The sequence below is a fragment of the Vigna angularis genome, chromosome 8 (genome assembly GCF_016808095.1).
Source record: "Vigna angularis cultivar LongXiaoDou No.4 chromosome 8, ASM1680809v1, whole genome shotgun sequence".
Taxonomy (NCBI): Eukaryota; Viridiplantae; Streptophyta; class Magnoliopsida; order Fabales; family Fabaceae; genus Vigna; species Vigna angularis.
In genome coordinates this window covers 33,341,483-33,360,526 of record NC_068977.1, presented here as the reverse complement: position 1 = coordinate 33,360,526, position 19,044 = coordinate 33,341,483, and the positions used below count along the sequence as shown (strand labels likewise).

Genomic DNA, 19,044 nt, shown 5'->3' with positions numbered 1-19,044 from the left:
GTTGTCTCAATTCATATTTTTACTTCGATTTTCCTAAATGGAAATCTTCATTGTCAAAATCCTTCTAGTTATATAGTTTTTGTTTCTGATTCAGATTTCAGATTGACTTGAAAAAGATAAACATGACTGAGAATGCAGCATCATGAAGGTAGTTTATTTGGATAAGAATTTCAGTTTTTTTTCTTCTAATAATTTAATAATAATAATAATAATAGTTAGATGTCAACGTCGAAAAGACCACATCAAGATTTTCTTGCCATGTTTTCCGCAGGCGCAGAAAATTCTAAAACAGTAGAAAGACGACAGAGATAAAACCAAAATAGAGAATAAGAAAAAGAAGAGAGGGAAGGAAATTGAGAGAGAGAGAGAGAGAAATGGGGTAGGCGCAGATTGAGGAAGAGTGAGTGTATATGGGTGGTGTGGGAGCAACACTCTTTCGTGGATGGCATTCTTCGTTTCTTCCATCGATGCAATTCTATTAACTCTCACATTCACCTTCACAACAACAAAAACAACCTCAACAAAAATGCCAACAACAACGTTAACAACATTCTCCTCCTGAGAGACATTTACGTTCAAACATCTTCCTTCACCCTTCTCTCAAAGCCCCCAAACGCTCCCACTTCAAATCTTCCTCCATGGATCGTAACAAAAAGGTCCCTTTTAAACAAAATTACTTTTTTCTTCTGTGGGTTGTGAAAGATCATGCCTTTTTGTAGCTTTTCTGAGCAACGGGTGTCGTTCAAGTTTCAATCTTATTCCAATCCGTATTTTCAATTTTTGTTTTTGATTTGCTTTTGCGTCCATTTTTATTTTAACAATTAGTATTTGTAAATCATGGCAAAGAGTTATGTTTAGAATCTGGTTCAAGTTTTGTCTGTGAATATGCAAAAGGATATACCAGAGAGGTTTGATTTTATAGGTTGGAATTGATTTCATTTGGTGCTTCTTTCTGGTTATGAATCAAACTATTAGAAACTAAAGAGGTAGCATTTGGCAATTATTAAGTTAGCCTGATAATGGGTAACTTGTTCGGAATCCAAGTTATATTTTTTGATACTGTATCTGTGATTTACATCTATTACCATAGAGCTTGTAGTTGGTTGAAAGACAAGAACACGAATTAATTTATAGTACTCAAATCAAATAATATTTTCATGCTATTTGTCTGTCTCTAAATATTGATTCATCAAACAGGGAACAGGGGAGGCAGAGTTTTTTACTGAGTATGGAGAGGCAAGTAGGTATGACATCCTGGAAGTGATTGGAAAAGGGAGTTACGGTGTTGTGTGTTCTGCTGTTGACAGTCATAATGGGGAAAAAGTTGCAATAAAGAAAATCAATGATGTTTTCGAGCATGTGTCAGATGCCACACGGATCCTAAGAGAAATAAAACTCCTTCGTTTGCTTCGACATCCTGATATAGTTGAGATAAAGCACATAATGCTTCCTCCCTCCCGACGAGAGTTCAGGGATGTCTATGTTGTGTTTGAGTTGATGGAGTCTGATCTTCATCAAGTGATTAAGGCAAACGATGATCTTAGCCCTGAGCACTATCAATTTTTCTTGTACCAACTTCTTAGAGGCCTCAAATTTATACACACAGGTATACTTGTGATTAAGTACTTAACCTTTTCAGATAGTGATATTGAACCCAAACAATTGTTTTCTTACAGCAAATGTGTTTCATCGTGATTTGAAGCCAAAAAATATTCTAGCTAATGCTGATTGCAAACTAAAAATATGTGATTTCGGACTTGCTCGAGTTTCATTTAATGAGGCTCCGTCAGCTATATTCTGGACCGTAAGTATTATTGGAAATTGATTCACTTGCTATTTCTGTTCTGCTTCTGCTTTCTAAGATTTTCAGCTGAAAAGTGCAATCAAATTTATGGTTTCTGTGCCAGAATTATCCTTCTAAACATTTTGCTGACTAATTTTACGTACTCTTATTAAGGACTATGTTGCAACCCGGTGGTATCGTGCACCTGAACTATGCGGCTCTTTTTTCTCAAAAGTAAGTTTCTTGTATTCTTTCTACCTCTTTCTGTAGTTTGTGACATGTATGTTATGGCTCCAAATCTGTTTGTGCTTAATTATATGATATAGTTCAATTCTCTTGTTATACCTTTCATTTTTGAAAATTAGCTTGATGTGCATATATAATAGTACTCCCCCACATGAAAATACTTCTTGAATTTAGAGTTGATTTGTTTATATGAAATTTCAATTATTATATATGTGACATGTACATGTCATTCTGTTTTAGTTGCTTCTTCATCATCTTTTTGCAAATATTTGAATTTGTGTACGAAATATGAAGTTGAAGAATACTTAAAAAGTATTGATATACGTGTGTAATTTTATATCCTTGCCTTTTGCAGTATACTCCCGCAATTGATATTTGGAGCATTGGATGCATATTTGCAGAAATGCTCACTGGGAAGCCATTGTTTCCAGGAAAAAATGTAGTGCACCAATTGGATCTCATAACTGACCTGCTTGGTACTCCTCCTACTGAAACCATTTCTAAGGTCAGTTTATTCAAAAATCCATTATCCATTTTTTAACATCAATAGGCAAACTTGTAACATGCTGGACTGCAGAGACTACTCAAGGTCTGAGAGGTCTAAAACAAACTTGTAACATGCTAATGGTATTAATTATAAGCTTCTGATTTTCCTGTTTTAAAACATCCATGTCTGTTCTAATGGTTACTTTATTTCCTATAGCTTGTCCTCATGTTAGTAATTTTTAATCTTAATTTCACAGATTCGAAATGAGAAGGCTAGAAGGTACCTTGGTAGCATGAGGAAAAAACAACCTATTCCATTCACCAAAAAATTTCCAAATGTAGATCCTTTGGGTCTTCATTTGCTGGAGCGATTACTTGCATTTGATCCTAAAGATCGTCCAGCAGCTGAAGAGGTTGATCTTTGGTTACCTAGATAGCTACCGAAGAGGAAATTTCGTTTGATTATGCAGATAATTTCCCAAGTTCCTTACTTCTTCTTTGTTATGCCTGTGATTGCAGGCACTAAGTGACCCTTATTTCAATGGTTTGGCCAATGTGGAGCGTGAACCATCCACTCAACCCATTTCAAAGCTGGAGTTTGAGTTTGAGAGGAGAAAATTGACCAAAGATGATGTTAGAGAGTTGATTTATCGAGAGGTATGGCCACGCATTTCAATGGCTTGATTCACTTTATAATTTATTGTCTTCTCTTTTTTGGCTTGGTAATAATGACTTTTACATTTGTACTCAACAGATTTTAGAGTATCATCCCCAGATGCTCCAAGAATATCTTCGCGGTGGAGAACAAACTAGCTTCATGTATCCAAGGTAGGGGGCATTTTATCTCCCTCTAACTCGATTTGTTTTTGAAATTTCTGATAGTGCTATCTTATTATAGTTTTTTAGGAAACTATCCCCTAAATATCAAGTAGTTCTTGTCGTGATTTGGAACTTTTCTCATATTGTTCATAATTGAAGTAGTTTTTCCTGCTTTATAATATGTTCATGCTTCATCTTCTCAGTTCTATCAAAATCAATTCTTCTCAACTTTAAACCAAACTGGTACTTAGCAGAACTTCTACCTTAATGATTATTAGTCTGGTTCACATTTCATGCATTGTACTTGATGGTCTGAAAAACAGAATGTACTTGTTAAAATGAATCCAATCCTCCATGCTTGAACAGCCTATGCATTTGAAAAGTAATGGCTTCATGTATTTGTGAAAGCTGATGAGACTGGTAGACATGTATGTCCTTTGCTAAAGGAGATAAGATATTGAGCCAACTTTTATGATACTTGATTTGGATCCCTTACATTTATTGTTGCTGCACTGCACCAAAGTTCTGTTAGATTTTTTCTGCACAATTTTTTATAAAGAGCTATAGCCTCCACTAGCAAAACATTTAACATGCATGTCTAGTTTTTGTTTATGATTCTTGCACCTGATTTGGCATGCATGTATAGTTTTTGTTGGTTACTCTTGAGAAGCAACTGATGGTTTCTTGTCCTTTTTTTTTCTGCATACCTCAGAACTGTGTAATGTTGGACCTTTAAAATCACTGGTTTCTTGGGATTCTAATCTGTAATTGTGTGTTATCTTGTTGCAGTGGGGTTGATCGATTCAAGCGACAGTTTGCTCATCTTGAGGAGCATTCTGGCAAAGGTGAACGAGGCACTCCATTGTTGAGGCACCATGCCTCCTTGCCTAGGTAAGTCTTTGTTAAACTTGGCAAACCTATTCAAGTACTTGATTTGCACACTTGCACACTAACAATCTTGTTCTTTTGGAGATTTATTTTATCTATATTTTTTATTACCATCATTGGTTCAAATTATAATCTAGGGTAGTATTTATCATTACAATGTTTGTAGATGAAACTCTAGTTATGCCTACAAAACTGTCTCTGACATTATCTTTACAATGTTGGTGGATGAGACTGGTAGTTATGCCTACAAAACTGTCTCTGACATTATCTTTACAATGTTTGTGGATGAGACTGGTAGTTATGCCTACAAAACTGTCTCTGACATTATCTTTACAATGTTTGTGGATGAGACTGGTAGTTATTCCTACAAAACTGTTATTGACATTATCTTTACAATGTTTGTAAATTGACTGTTTCAATTTACTTTTTCCAGAGAGCGAGTTCCAGCTCCCAAGGAAGAAAATAATCAAAATGATGATGGTGAAAATCCAACTGCAGCAGTTGATGAGTCAGATTCTGGAAATCCAGATGCACAAAACGGACCCTCCAAGCCAAACTGCAGTGCACGTAGCCTATTGAAGAGTGCCAGCATTAGTGGTTCAAAGTGTATAGATGTGAAAAAAAGCAATGATCAAGAGGTACCTACCTAACTCTCCTCTCAGTTGCTGTTCTTGCATTGTGTGAAGTGAAATCCAATACCAATATTTTTCTACTCTTCACTGATGTGTGTCTTTGAAGTTTCAAACCCTTTAAAAAGAAGTTTTGAAAATCCAATGCAACTATATATAAGACTTAAAAATGTAGAGTATATAAACATAGAAACATTGCCTTTAGTGAATCAAAAACTCAAAGATTCATAGTACTCCAAGTTGTATGTACACTGTAGAAAACAATTCATAATTAATGACTATCATTTATATTTGATCCACCTTTTGTATGTGTGCATCATGGCCAATAATTGTTTATGATTTCTTGTTCTACCAAAGATATAGAATACCCAATTGCCTTCACTTGATCAATGTTGATTTTTGATGTTTTACTCTGAGTACATTTGTCCTTTAGTTATGTTGATCCTATTTCTTCAATATAGGAGGAGCCACTTACAGAGGTCAGTGATGAGACTCTGGATGAGTTGACAAAGGTTGCTTCCCTGCATACTTGATTCATGATTTTGATCTAACTTTCCAATGTTCCTCCCTTTACAAAAGAGAGAATGAATTGTTGCACAGAAACCTTTCACATTTTTTTGGGTGTAGAAGTTAACTGTAGGATTCTATTTAAGTATCATTTTTTTACATCTCAAGAAGTCATGTCAATATATATTTGTGTAATAGTAATTATTATTGCAGCACAATGTATTATATATAGTACGTATTGGAGCAAGTAGGGATTGTACCAATCACCTTAATTCTTCTTTTATAGCAGAATTTGGTCTTGGTTTTGCATGTCTATGTAGGTGTCAAATTGATGTATATTATTTATGTTTTCATCCTGTATCCTTGAAACTATGTCATGCTTTTGAAATTTTAAAAGCCTTTAAAGTGATATGTAATTAGGAATCACCATGGATAGAATTTAAAGATATTATAATTTTCATTTCGATTAAATATGTTTAGTTCTTGAAATTTAACGTGAAATTAGAATTGTTTATATTTTAAACTTTTATAGAGTTTGATTTCCAAAAGTTAAAAAAATGAACGGTATTAAATTTTTTTATTGTTTAGATAATTTTATACATTTCAATTAAAATGTCAATTTAAAGCACTGTTTCATAAGTCTAAACAAATTAGTGTCATTGGATTTAAATGATATATAGTTTAATAATATAATTTATTTGTTTTTATTTTTATTAAAATATTATATTCTTTTAAAGTTTTTATTGAAAAGATAAATTATATAGTTTTGTGTTATTTTATAATTTCTTAAATTAAATATTGGAGTATCATTTTTTTTATAATGTTATTTTTCTATTTTCAAAATTATAAATAAATGTAATATGTAATCGCATTGTCTTATTATTATATTTTCTAGGTTTCTTTTTAATAATACTTTACCTTAATTTTACTTTAAGGTAAAGATTAATATCGTATAAATATGAGAAAAATAACAATAATTTTAAATTTAATTAATTTTAATCTACTGAGTATATAACGAGCTGCGGTAATGCATGCCTGTTTTTCAATATTAATGTCAATAAGTTTAGGTTGGATTGAAAAGATAGATTTAGAAGATTAAAAATAAGAAAAAAGAAAATTTGAAGGTGAAATCGTTTGAACGAAGAGAAAAATTATAAAAGATAAAGAGGAATAAAAAATAGACATGAAAGATTATATAAAATAGTAAAAGAATAAAAGATGTATATTATTATTTTTTATTAGTATTATTATGATTATTTATTATTATTTCATCATCAAAATATAAATTTTTTCATATTATTATTATTATTTGTAATATTTAATATTATTAACATAATTATTTTATTATTATAGGTTTAATATAAATTTTCGTCTCTATTTTTCTTATAATATAGGACTCAATTTTTTTAGTGTTTAATATGGTTCCAATTTTCATTTGTCTTTTTTTATGGCGTTTGAATTGTTAATGACATAGTGTTTATTTGAGCAACCAATGGATGAGATGTTTATTTTTCGTTACATGGCTCATCCAACACAATATTCACAATATCACATTACTATCTTTATCCTTCCAACACAAAAACCATAGCCAGTACCGTCAACCACCACGCACATCTATCTCACCGCATCAGCGACACACCGTAATGAAACACTTGCGCACACATATCTAAAACCAAGATGCAATTTTTTAAATAAATTCCAAAATCATTACTTCATAAAACAACATAAAATGATATATGTAGATACAATTTCCATGTTTTAGTTTATTTCCCACATAGTGAAAAATAAAACCAAACATTTCCTCCAATCAATAAAAAAACAAAAAACATAAGACACATTCATTATATTTATTTTCAAAACAAAATACCACAAATATAATTCTATTAAATTTGAGTTCTAAACCCAAATTATAGAAAAGAAATGAAAATAAAAGACGTGAATTAAAGGAAAATGAGATATGGAAACTAAAGGGAAAGAAAAAGAAAGTAAAAGTTTGAAATACTAGTATATAATGATAACATAAGGTGGAAGTTAGAAATCCTAGTATCGACAAACCATGTAAACAAAAAGAACACCTCATCCACCAAATATCGTTAATAATTTATACATCATTAAAAAAAACAAAATTGAAAAAAAAAATACAAATCAAAACGATATTAAACATTCTAAAAAGTCTTATGATGAAAATTAAGCCAAAATTTTTCTACTTTATCTCTATATATATGAGGAAGGAAAATTTAAAAGGGAAAAAATATGACATCAGATTTAACCTAATTTTTTCCACTTTGGTGCTACCTGGTATCCAATGGTAGAACTTATACTTTGCTGGTAGAACTTATACTTTGCTGATAGAACTTATACTTTTTTAATCCCTTTACTAGATTTCGCTTATTTGATAGTCGGAGTGTTTTTGATTTTACAGTACCGATGGTCGGAGTGTTATTTTGACAGGTAGCTTTTCTCTGAGGTTGAGAACTTAATATCCTGCGCAGTTATGGTGACAATGGGACCATGGAAGAACATTTTGAAACTCACCATGGAATTCGGGGTGGATGTTTATACCTATAATTTCTTGATAGATGCATTATGCAAAGAAGGAAAGGTCAAAGAAGGCAAAAATGTGTTAGCTGATATGAAGAAAGCTGGTGTAAAACCTAATAGTGTTATGAGTATTACTTTTTCAGTGAAGTGAAAAATGCGAAACATGTATTCAAAGTTATGATTCAAATGGGAGTAACTCCTGACTTTTACAGCTAAAATGTCACGATTAATGGACTAATGAGAGAGTGGATGAGGCCATGAATCTTTCAGGAAATGCATAGGAGGAGTATGCTTCCTGAGGTAGTGATGCATGATTGAAATCAAGAACCAGATAGCTGATCTGTATTGTGTTAATGATTGTAATGTATTGCTGTGTTTTACATCTATTACCATAGAACTTGTAGTATGAAAGACAAGATCGCATTAATTTTAAATGTAGTAACCAAATATCGAGAAGCATAAAACTATCCACTTCATGTGTAATTCATGGGTGATTACGTAAAAATCAAGAGCTAAATTTTAGCATTTTCATCTCGAGAGAATTGGTCCACATTACCTAATCTTCTTGGATCAAATCTAAAACAATTTAAAGGAAAATAGAAGTTTAAATAACTTAACTACTAAAAATCCCTTCCTTAAACCAAATGCTTAAAAAAAACATCTAGTTTACTTCTGAAGTTTCAATTATGCAAAACATACTTCTAAACTTCAGAAATTGTTTCAATTTGAGTGACTTAGTCGTTATATTAGCTACATCCTTCTGAGTATTACAGTAGTTCAATTTGAGTATTACAGAAGTTGTTGATCTTATTTCTTTAATATAGGAGGAGCCTCTTACAGAGGTGAGTGACGAGACTCTGGATGAGTTTACAAAGGAATTGCTTCCATGCATATTCATGATTTTGATTTAACTTTCCAATGGTCATCCCTTTACAAAAGAGAGAATGAATTGTTGCAAAGAAACCCTTCACTTTTTTTGGCGTAGAAGTTAACTGTAGGACTCCGTTGTATTTAAGTGTCATTCTTTACATATGCAAGAAGTCATGTCAGTATATATTTGTGTAGTAGTAATTAGTGCGGTCACGGGTCATCCGACTCAACTCGGTTTAGCCTATTAATATTCGAACTTGTTTAACTCACCACGAGTTGGTGAATTAAACAGATTGATTTATTGACTCACTTAATTACAAGTTATTTTTAAATTCGAAAAAAAGGTTTAATTTTTTTTTGTAATTCAAATATAAATAAATTTTAGTTTAAAATGATGTTAAATTTCAAAAATAATTCAAAATAAAAAAAGTAACATATACAACTCAAATGAAATAAAAAAACAAGCTCAAAAAACGAATAAATAAATTTTTAATATTGATTATTTTTGTGTCACTTATCCATTTATAAGATTAGAATCCTAAATAGATAAATCTATAATATTTTGCTCTCTTGAAAAATATTCTTTTTTATTCTCATTTACAATATATAATAAAAAAATATTAACTAATAATATTAAAACACAAAGTAATAAATAATTAAATTAAACTAGATGGGTTGTTTGGCTGAATCCGGGTGAGCCAAGTTGAAAATTGATCTGTATAAAAAAATTACATTTGTTTCAAACCCAACCTTGCTCGAACCAATGATGGGTCGGGTTGACCCGCGAGTTCTAAGTGAGCCGGATTGAAAATTCGTCTGTATCAAAAAGTTACATTTGTTTCAAACCCAACCCGGCTCAAACGATTGATGGGCCGGATTGATCCGCGGATTCCAACCCATTTTGACAACACTAATAATTGTTATTGCAACAAATGTATTATAGTACTTATTAGAGCAAGTAGGGATTGTACCAATCACCTTAATTATTCTTTTATAGTAGAATTTGGTCTTGTTTTTGCATTTCTTTCAAGGTATCAAATCGATATATATTATTTATGTTCTCATCTCATTGTAGATGCACAATATCCCTGAAACTACGTCATGCACGGTTTTGAAATTTCAAAAGCCTTTAAAGTCACGTGTAATTAGGAATCACCATAGGTAGATTTTAAATATGATATTATAGATTTTATTTGGATTAAATTTGTTTTTAGTTCATCGACTTTGATCTAAAATTGGAATTTGTTTATATTCCAAATTTTGATAGAGCTTGTTATTAAAACTTGAAAAATGAATATATATACTCTTTTTAATTCAACTATGTTAAATTTCTTGACTTGTCAAATATGTTTTTGGTGTTTGGGTTGTTTATATCATTTGATATGTTGTAATTCAAATGTTAGTCTGAAACATCTATAAATTTGAAACACTGTTTAACAAAACGGGTCATCCGGTCTGACACGGGTCATCTGGTCCGACTCGGTTCGGCCTACTATGAGTTGGTTATTAGTGAGTCATATCAATCTGGCTCACTTATCAGCGAGTCGAAAAAAATTCGAACTTGTCCAGCTCACACGGGTTGATGGATTAAACGGGTTGACTCACTGACTCACTTAATTACAAGTTCTTTTTTTTTTAAATTAAAAAAAAAGGTTTAAATTTTTTTGTAATTCAAATATAAATAAATTTCACTTTAAAATGATGTTAAACTTCAAAAATAATGCAAAAAAAGTAACACATACAACTCAAATGAAATCCAAAAACAAGCTCAAAAAATGAATAAATAAGTTTTTAATATTGATAATTTTTGTGTCACTTATCCATGTTTAAGATTAGAGTCCTGAATAGATAAATTTATAATATTTTGCTCTCTTGAAACATCTTCTTTATCCTCACTTACAATATAATAAAAATATATTAACTAATAATATTGAAACACAAAGTAATAACTAATTAAATTAAACTAGATGGGTTGACAAGCCAACCCGGCTCACCACAGGCTCAATCCGAGTGAGCCGGGTTGAAAATTGGTCTGTATAAAAAAAAATTACATTTGTTTCAAACCCAACCTAGCTCGAACTAATGATGGACCGGGTTGACCCGCATGTTCTAAGTTAGCCGGGTTGAAAATTGGTCTGTATCAAAAAATTACATTTGTTTCAAACCTAACCCGGCTCGAACGAGTGATGAGCCGGGTTAATCCGCGGGTTCTAACCCATTTTGACAACACTAGTAATTATTATTGCAACACAATGTATTATAGTACTTATTAGAACAAGTAGGGATTGTACCAATCACCTTAATTCTTCTTTTATAGCATATTTTGGTCTTGTTTTTCATCTCTTTCAAGGTGTCAAATCGATATATATTATTTATGTTCTCATCTCATTGAAGATGCACAATATCCTTGAAACTACGTCATGCACGTTTTTGAAATTTCAAAAACCTTTAAAGTCATGTGTAATTAGGAATCACCAAAAGGTAGATTTTAAATATGATATTATAGGTTTTATTTGGATTAAATTTGTTTTTAGTTCATTGACTTTGATCTAAAATTAGAATTTGACTATATTCTAAATTTTGATAGAGTTTGTTATTAAAACTTGAGAAATAAATATATTATATATATTCTTTCTAATTCAACTATGTTAAATTTCTTGACTTGTCAAATATATTTTTGGTGTTTGGATTGTATATATCATTTGATATGTTTTAATTCAAATGTTAGCCCGAAACACCTATAAACCTAAAACACTGTTTAACAAGTTCAAATAAATTTGTGTCATTGGATTCAAATGATATATATATATATATATATATATATATATATATATATATATATATATATATATATATATATATATATATAAATTTAATTAACTTGATCTATTAAAGTTTGGGATAATGATAAATTTCAATTTCGTGTCAAAGTTTTAAAAAAAATATTTATTTTGTTTTATTTTCTATATTTATGTTATTTTCGTCCTTGTTATCTTTATTGATATGTTAATAACTAAGTATTTATTTAAATTTAGATTCAATATACTATATTGATAACAAAATATAATGTTCATCTACTATTTATAATAATAAGTAAAATATTTAAATAACTCAAATAAAATAGAATGAGTATGAAATAGCTAATTTATAAACTTATAAGTTTTCACTCAATCAAGACTTACTGTTGTTTAGCGGTTATGTTTATCATCCGAACATGAAATAAATATTATAACTGTGAAGGACTTTACATATTATTTTTTTTTGACAGAATTTTATAGTTATTATTCTATGAGTATGACAATGAAAGACATATAGATAACTTTTTATGGAATTAAAAATATTAAATACCTTTCTTAATTCATGTCAGAAACCTTAAACATTAAAAAAATGAGAGGAATTGAGTATCACTCTCTAATTTTGAATTTATTAATTAGGATGCTTATTCTATAAATCAATGATAATTTTTATATGCTCTTTTCTTTAACAGCATTCAAGTACTCTTTAAAGAACAAAGTCATGATAAAACTAAACTTGAAGTACACAAATAAACAATACTTTTTATAAACCAACACTAAAAATGTTATCTAAATATATTTAAAATTAAAGTGCCTGATGTTTTTTTATGTTAAGCATCATCTTATTTTCTAGTATTACCAAATTTTAAAATATCTTAATATATTTATTATTGATTTTCTTTTACTAACTGAAGTTTCAACATGAATGTAAAATAAGAAATAAAACGTAAAATTCACACTAGAAATCATTAGAAATCAAGTAGTTGGATAGTTTTGTTCATTTTTCAGTAAACTAGAATAACATGGTCGATATACTTAGAAATTTTAATATGTAAATAATATAATTTAATCGTTTTTGTTTTTGTTAAAATATTATATTCTTTTATAGTTTTTATTGAAAAGATAAATTATATAGTTGTGTTATTATAAATTTTTTTTAATGTTATTCTTTCTATTTTGAAAATTATAAATAATTGTAATATGTAATTGCATTGTCTTATATTATTATATTTTCTAGGTTTTTTTTAATGATACCTTATCTAGTTTTACTTTAAGGTAGAGATTAATATGATGAAAAAATAAAATAAAAGTAACAATAATTTTAAATTTAATAAGTTTATGTTTGAATTGAAAGTAAATTTGAAAAATTGAAAATAAAAAACAAAGAAATTTTGGAAGTAAAATCGTTTGAACAAGGGAAAGATTATAAAAGATGAAGAGAAATAAAAGAGATATGAGATATTATATAAAATAATAAAAAATAAAAGATGTATATTAATATTTTTTATTAGTATCATTATATTATTAATTATTATTATTTCAGTATCAAAATATAAATTTGTTTATATTATTATTATTAATTGTAATATTAAATTTTTTGCATTATTATTATATCATCATGTACAGACTTTTTCTACTTTATCTATATATAGGAGGAAGGAAAGTTTATAAGGGAAAAGATATGACATCAGATTTGACCTAATTTATTCCAATTTGGTGCTCCCCTGTTATCTATTGCTGGAAACAAATAGCGGCTAGGGTTGTCTCTCTTGTTCCATTCCCAAGCTTTCTTCTGTTTTGCCAAATCCTTTCACCCTGACTCCCCTTTGCATCATGTTCACAATCTTCTCCACGCTACTTCTGTTTTCGTTTCCAAGCAGATGGAGATCGAGGGAATAATTAGCCCTGAATTTGTCATTCTTTAAGCGTCACTTGTCGTGAAGGTTGAGTGCTTCATTGATCTAATTCAGATAAATCACGTTAGGATTTATCAATTATAGTTCAAGAAAGCGTTCAAATTCACGGTAAGTGATTACAGAAGAATATGTCAATCGAATTACTTACGCCTCTATCATAAAAGTTGTCAACAAAGCCAGATCATACTGTATTCAAAGGTACAATTGCAGACAACGGTTATGGTTTGTCTTCTGAATTTATTTATTGCCAAGAGAATTTTTCATAATCCTTTGATCTATAATAGTCTAGTTTATGGCTTTTTCATTGCTGATAATTTACCAGAAGCTATTGGTTTTGTAAATGCAATGATATTGAATCGTCTCGGACCGACAAGGTGCCGGCAGGGGATTTAATGTCGGATCTCGTGTGAATACCATATCGATAGCCGGAATGTGATCGATCCGGCTTCAGAAGAACCTTAATCAAAATAAAGGTTAATCTTAATTTGGGATTGGCCTTCACTGATTCATCCGTACAGCAACTATCCCTATATAGACAGGAGAGGAAGAAAGGGAACAAGGGTTAACTTTTCTGATAGGACTTATACTTTTGAATCTCTTTGGTAGATTTGGCTGATTTATCATGTTTCAATTATGTCAAACATATTTCTAAACTTTAAATTTTAGAAATTGTTCCGATTTGAGTGATTTAGTTTACTTGATTATAAATATTGTAATAATTTAATTTGATTATTTCTTTAGTTATGTTGATTCTATTTCATGAATATTTGAGAAGCCACTTACAGAGGTCTGTGATGAGACTCTGGATAAGTTTACAAAAGTTGCTTCCTTGCATAGATTCATGATTTTGATCTAACTTTCTAATGTTTCTCCCTTTACAAAAGAGAGAATGAATTGTTGTACAGAAACCCTTCAAATTTTATTTTGGCGTAGAAGTTACTGTAGAACTATGTTGTATTTATGTATAATTCTTTTACACCTGCAAGAAATCATGTCATTATATATTTGTGTAATAGTACTTATTATTGCATCATAATGTATTTTGAACAAGTAGTAGGGATTGTACCAATCACCTTAATTCTTCTTTTATAGCAGAATTGGGTCTTATTTTTGTATGTCTTTAAAGGTGTATTTTCATTCTTACTGGAGATTGGAGATGTACAATATCTTTGAAACTATGTCATGCATGCTCTTGAAATTTCAAAAGTCTTTAAAGTTATGTGTAATTAGGAATCACCGTAGGTTGATTTTAAATATGATATTATAGTTTCCATTTGATTAAATATAGTTTCAGTTTATGAATTTTGATATGAATTTGAAATTGATTTATATTCCTAATTTTGATAAAGTTTGTTATCCAAATTTGAAAAATGAACATATGTACTCTTTCTAATTCAACTCAGTTAATTTTTTTACTTGTCAAATACTTTTTTTTTTTGTGTTTTGATTATTTAGGAAATCTAAATAAATTAATATATATAATTGGATTCAAATGTGTATATATATTCATTTTCAAAATTTAGTCTGAATTATCGTTTAATAAGTCTAAATAAATTAATGTAATTGAATTCAAATGTGTATATATATTCATTTTCAAAATTTAGTCTGATTAACAAGTCTAAATAAATTAATGTAATTGGATTCTATGACTATGAGTCCATGCCAATGAAATATTGCTTTTTTTTATTATATAAATAACTATTTATGAAATTAAATTCATTTCTTAATTCATACTAGAAACATTAAATAAAATGAATTATGAATTTATTAATTAAATCCTTAATTTATAAATAAAAGATCATTTTTATATGATCGCATCATTCAAGTATTCTATTAAGAAAAAAGTTATGATAAAACTAAACTTGAAGTATAAAAATAAACAATACTTTATATAAAACAACACTAACAATATTATCTAAATATATTTAGAATTAAAGTGTATGATGTTTTTTCATGTTAAGTATCATCTTATTTTCTTGTATTACCAAATTTTAAAATATCTTAATATACTATTATTTATTTTCTTTTACTAATTGAAGTTTAAACTGTGACATCCCAAAATATATAGCACAGTTATCCAAGTCTGGATGAGAAGTTTTAAAACTTAAGTACAAGTTCATAATTCTCCAAAATACAAGATTAAATAAAGGTTCAATGGGACCTAAAGAGTGTTTCCAAAATACAGATCATGATAAAATGAAGGCTAGAAATCTTTCAAAATAAAGAGCTACTTAAATTAAGAGCTAGTAGAAATCCTAAGCACTAGGGGTTGGGTCTTCCTCAACTTCCAAAGCTTGCTCCAAAGGTACATCATCACCTACTGCTCACATCCAAAGGATTGGATGATCATCGCAAGGGGGAAAGCAAACACATGCAACACATACAAATGCAAGGGTGAGCTAGGTCTCAAAAAATCATACAATTCATTTTCAATCAATCTAGCATTTCCCAGAATATCCATACACACATAAACACCTTAGTCATCATAAACATAAGCATTTATTTCATAAAACTCATCAAGACAGCATCCTATCATGTTAAGACTCCTAGACACGTCCGGACATAGAATGTATGTAGAGCTGGGGCGGGTTGTGCACTTGTGATGGCCTCTACTGCTTTGCAAAGCCATTGCCGAGGGGTTCCACCCGACCATACACAAGGCTAGTCCGTTACCGCGGAATAGACCTTCAGTGATAGCGCCTACCCTAGGACCTCCCACTACTCCCACCACACGCGTCAATCCTCTCTAAGTGAGAATGAAAGATCGTTGGAGTGTTAGGGATAACCCCTCATATGGAAGCCTCTCACATTCATTCAATACACTAACTGATCCCACCGACAGATCTTAATTTCATATTCAATCCGACCACTTTAAATCACATGATATTCGTCTTGGATCAATAATGTACCTCATAAACCACTTTGATTCATCAAACATAAAATTTCATATTCATTCAAGTGCATTCTTACTATATTGTCTCATACCAAACCCATACATCATCATACAACATCAACCATATCATAAAAACAACTCATACATTACATACTTTCACAAAACCATCACTTATTAACACAAATTTCTTTAGGACTTTTAACTATCAATACTTAAGTAATTCAAACAGCTTAGAGACCCTAACCAATGGCTCCGGAAGGGTCAAAACCCCCCAGAACGACCTAAAGAACGTCCAAAAATGATATCCGGAACCCCGAAAACCACCAAAAATTGTCCTAGATGATTTTCCGACGACAATAATCGATTATCATATGTGATAATCGATTATTTGCGAGAGCTTTGAAGAGGATACAATTCTCTGACTAAAATAATCGATTATCAAGTGAGATAATCGATTATTCTTATCAGTTTTTGACAGCAACGTGATTTTTCTGGTTTTGGTGCATCTTAGACATATCCAAATGAACAAACTAAAATCTGTAACACTAATATTGATATGAAACATGTTTATAGATGAAAGTAAAGTATTGCATTGGTCATTTGGATAGGAATTAGATGTACTAAACTAACTCAATTTCTACTCCAAAACATCTAACTCAATAACTAGAGGACCCCAAACTCAATTTTTATTAACTCAGGACCCAATTTCAATCCTACCATGTTGCTAATGGCTTTGCTCAATTTTATGACCCTAACCAGTTCTAATAGACTCATACCAGTCAGCCCCACTGTCCAATTTCACTCAAGACTCCCTAGGCTCAAATCCTCTACCTCAGTTCCTCTCAAAAGGCATAAAACATTACTCTCTTAACCCTTTACTCTTTTCACAAGACCAACTCATCAATTCCATTCCAACCACTCTTTACTACCCAGTTGGTCAACGGAGAAGAATCAGATGTCTGAACGCATCAGTCTCACCTTCGACGCCAACACATATGACTAGTCACAACGTACTGGACCAGGCTAGGGCTGCTCTATGATCAGGGATGTGCCAACTCAGGTTTTTAAGATTCCTCTATCCTACCAACACAGTACTCTAAACAAGTCCCAATTCAGTAACCTAAGTTATCCAAACTGCCCTATAGTGTTTTTGACTCTACTTGCCCCATTTCCCTTATCTCACTTCCCTTTACTAACACAGTACCTGCACACCTATCTATTAACCCCAAGACCAACATTACATACTCCAGTCCTCTCCAACAACAGTCAGTACAACCAACAAATATATCCAGGTAAAATCAACATTAGTACAACATGATCACACAATTTCTTGACTTTCAACCAACACAATTTAAACATGTTCATCACCAAAATAGCATAACAGTAAAAAGCAAAATAAATCATACAAGCATATCATACATCCTCTAAAATTGTAACTAGCTCCCCTTACCTTAAATTTCCAGCAGCTAAACTCAAGAGGAAATTCCAAAGGCACTCTAGGAAAATTGACAGCACCTATATTCCACCAAATGGTGATAGAAATTAGTCTCTAAAATAAGCTTAGGGTTAAGATTTTGGGGAAAAATCACAAGTGAACTACATGCAGCAAAATTTGCTACATGATCACAGTTCAAAAAAGGGGAAAGTTACTTACCCTATGAAATTGCAAATGCAATCGGTGAAAATTAGAGCCCTTGATGCAAAGATCGCCTAGACGTCTGCGGAATGGGAATCCAGTGACTCAATGGAGTGGAAATCTAGAGAGAAGAATGGGTTTTGGAGAGGATAATGTTAGAGAGATGTTTGAAGGAGAGAAAATGAAATATAAGTTTCTGAAAATGTCTTCAGAAACTGTTTTTAAGTTTTATTTATTTATTTATTTATTTTTAAAGGTTATTACATAAACATGGATGTAAAATAAGAAATAAAACGTAAAATTCTCACTAGAAATCAAGTAGTTGGATAGTTTTGTTCATTTTTCAGTAAAATAGAATAACATTGTCAATATACTTAGAAATTTAAATATGTAAATAGTATAATTTAGTCATTTTTATTTTTATTAAAATGTTATATTCTTTTTAAGTTTTTATTGAAAAGATAAATTATATAGTTCTGTGTTATTTTACAATTTTTTAAATTAAATATTAGAGTATCATTTTTTATAATGTTATTATTTCAATGTTGAAAATTATAAATAATTGTAATATGTAATCGCATTGCTTATTATTATATTTTTCTAGGTTTTTTTTACTGATACCTTACCTAGTTTTACTTTAAGGTAGAGATTAATATGATACAAAAATATATATGAAAGAAACAATAATTTTAAATTTAATTGACTTTAATTTCTTCAATATATATGTATATAAAGAGCTATCGTAAATCATACTTACTTCTCATTATTAATGTTCTCAATATTAATGTTGCATAAGTTTATGTTTGGATTGAAAGATAAATTTAAATAATTAAAAATAAAAGAAAAAAAAACTGGGGTGAAATGGTTTGAACAAGAGAAAAATTATAAAAGACGAAGAGAAATAAAAAAATAGATATGAAATATTATATAAAATAATAAAAAATAAAAGATGTATATTATTATTTTTTATTAGTATTATTATGATTATTAATTATCATTTTTATTTCATTATCAAAATATAAATTTGTTTATATT

At 30.0% G+C, this 19,044-nt stretch overlaps 1 protein-coding gene and 1 long non-coding RNA gene across 2 annotated transcripts; both read left to right on the top strand.

Moving 5' to 3' along the window:
• Positions 1-326: 326 nt before the first annotated feature.
• Positions 327-5,711, top strand: LOC108344668 (mitogen-activated protein kinase 9). The gene is made up of 11 exons (XM_017583111.2): positions 327-656; positions 1,198-1,606; positions 1,677-1,804; positions 1,958-2,017; positions 2,385-2,534; positions 2,773-2,928; positions 3,035-3,172; positions 3,270-3,343; positions 4,124-4,225; positions 4,656-4,860; positions 5,313-5,711. Exons 1-11 carry the CDS (start codon positions 639-641, stop codon positions 5,382-5,384), a joined length of 1,512 nt encoding a protein of 503 aa, XP_017438600.1. The 5' UTR covers positions 327-638; the 3' UTR covers positions 5,385-5,711.
• Positions 5,712-13,243: 7,532 nt separating this feature from the next.
• On the top strand, positions 13,244-14,300 carry LOC108343755 (uncharacterized). The gene is made up of 2 exons (XR_001833518.2): positions 13,244-13,678; positions 13,803-14,300. It is a non-coding gene; the product is annotated as an uncharacterized LOC108343755 (long non-coding RNA).
• The last annotated feature ends 4,744 nt before the right edge of the window (positions 14,301-19,044 follow it).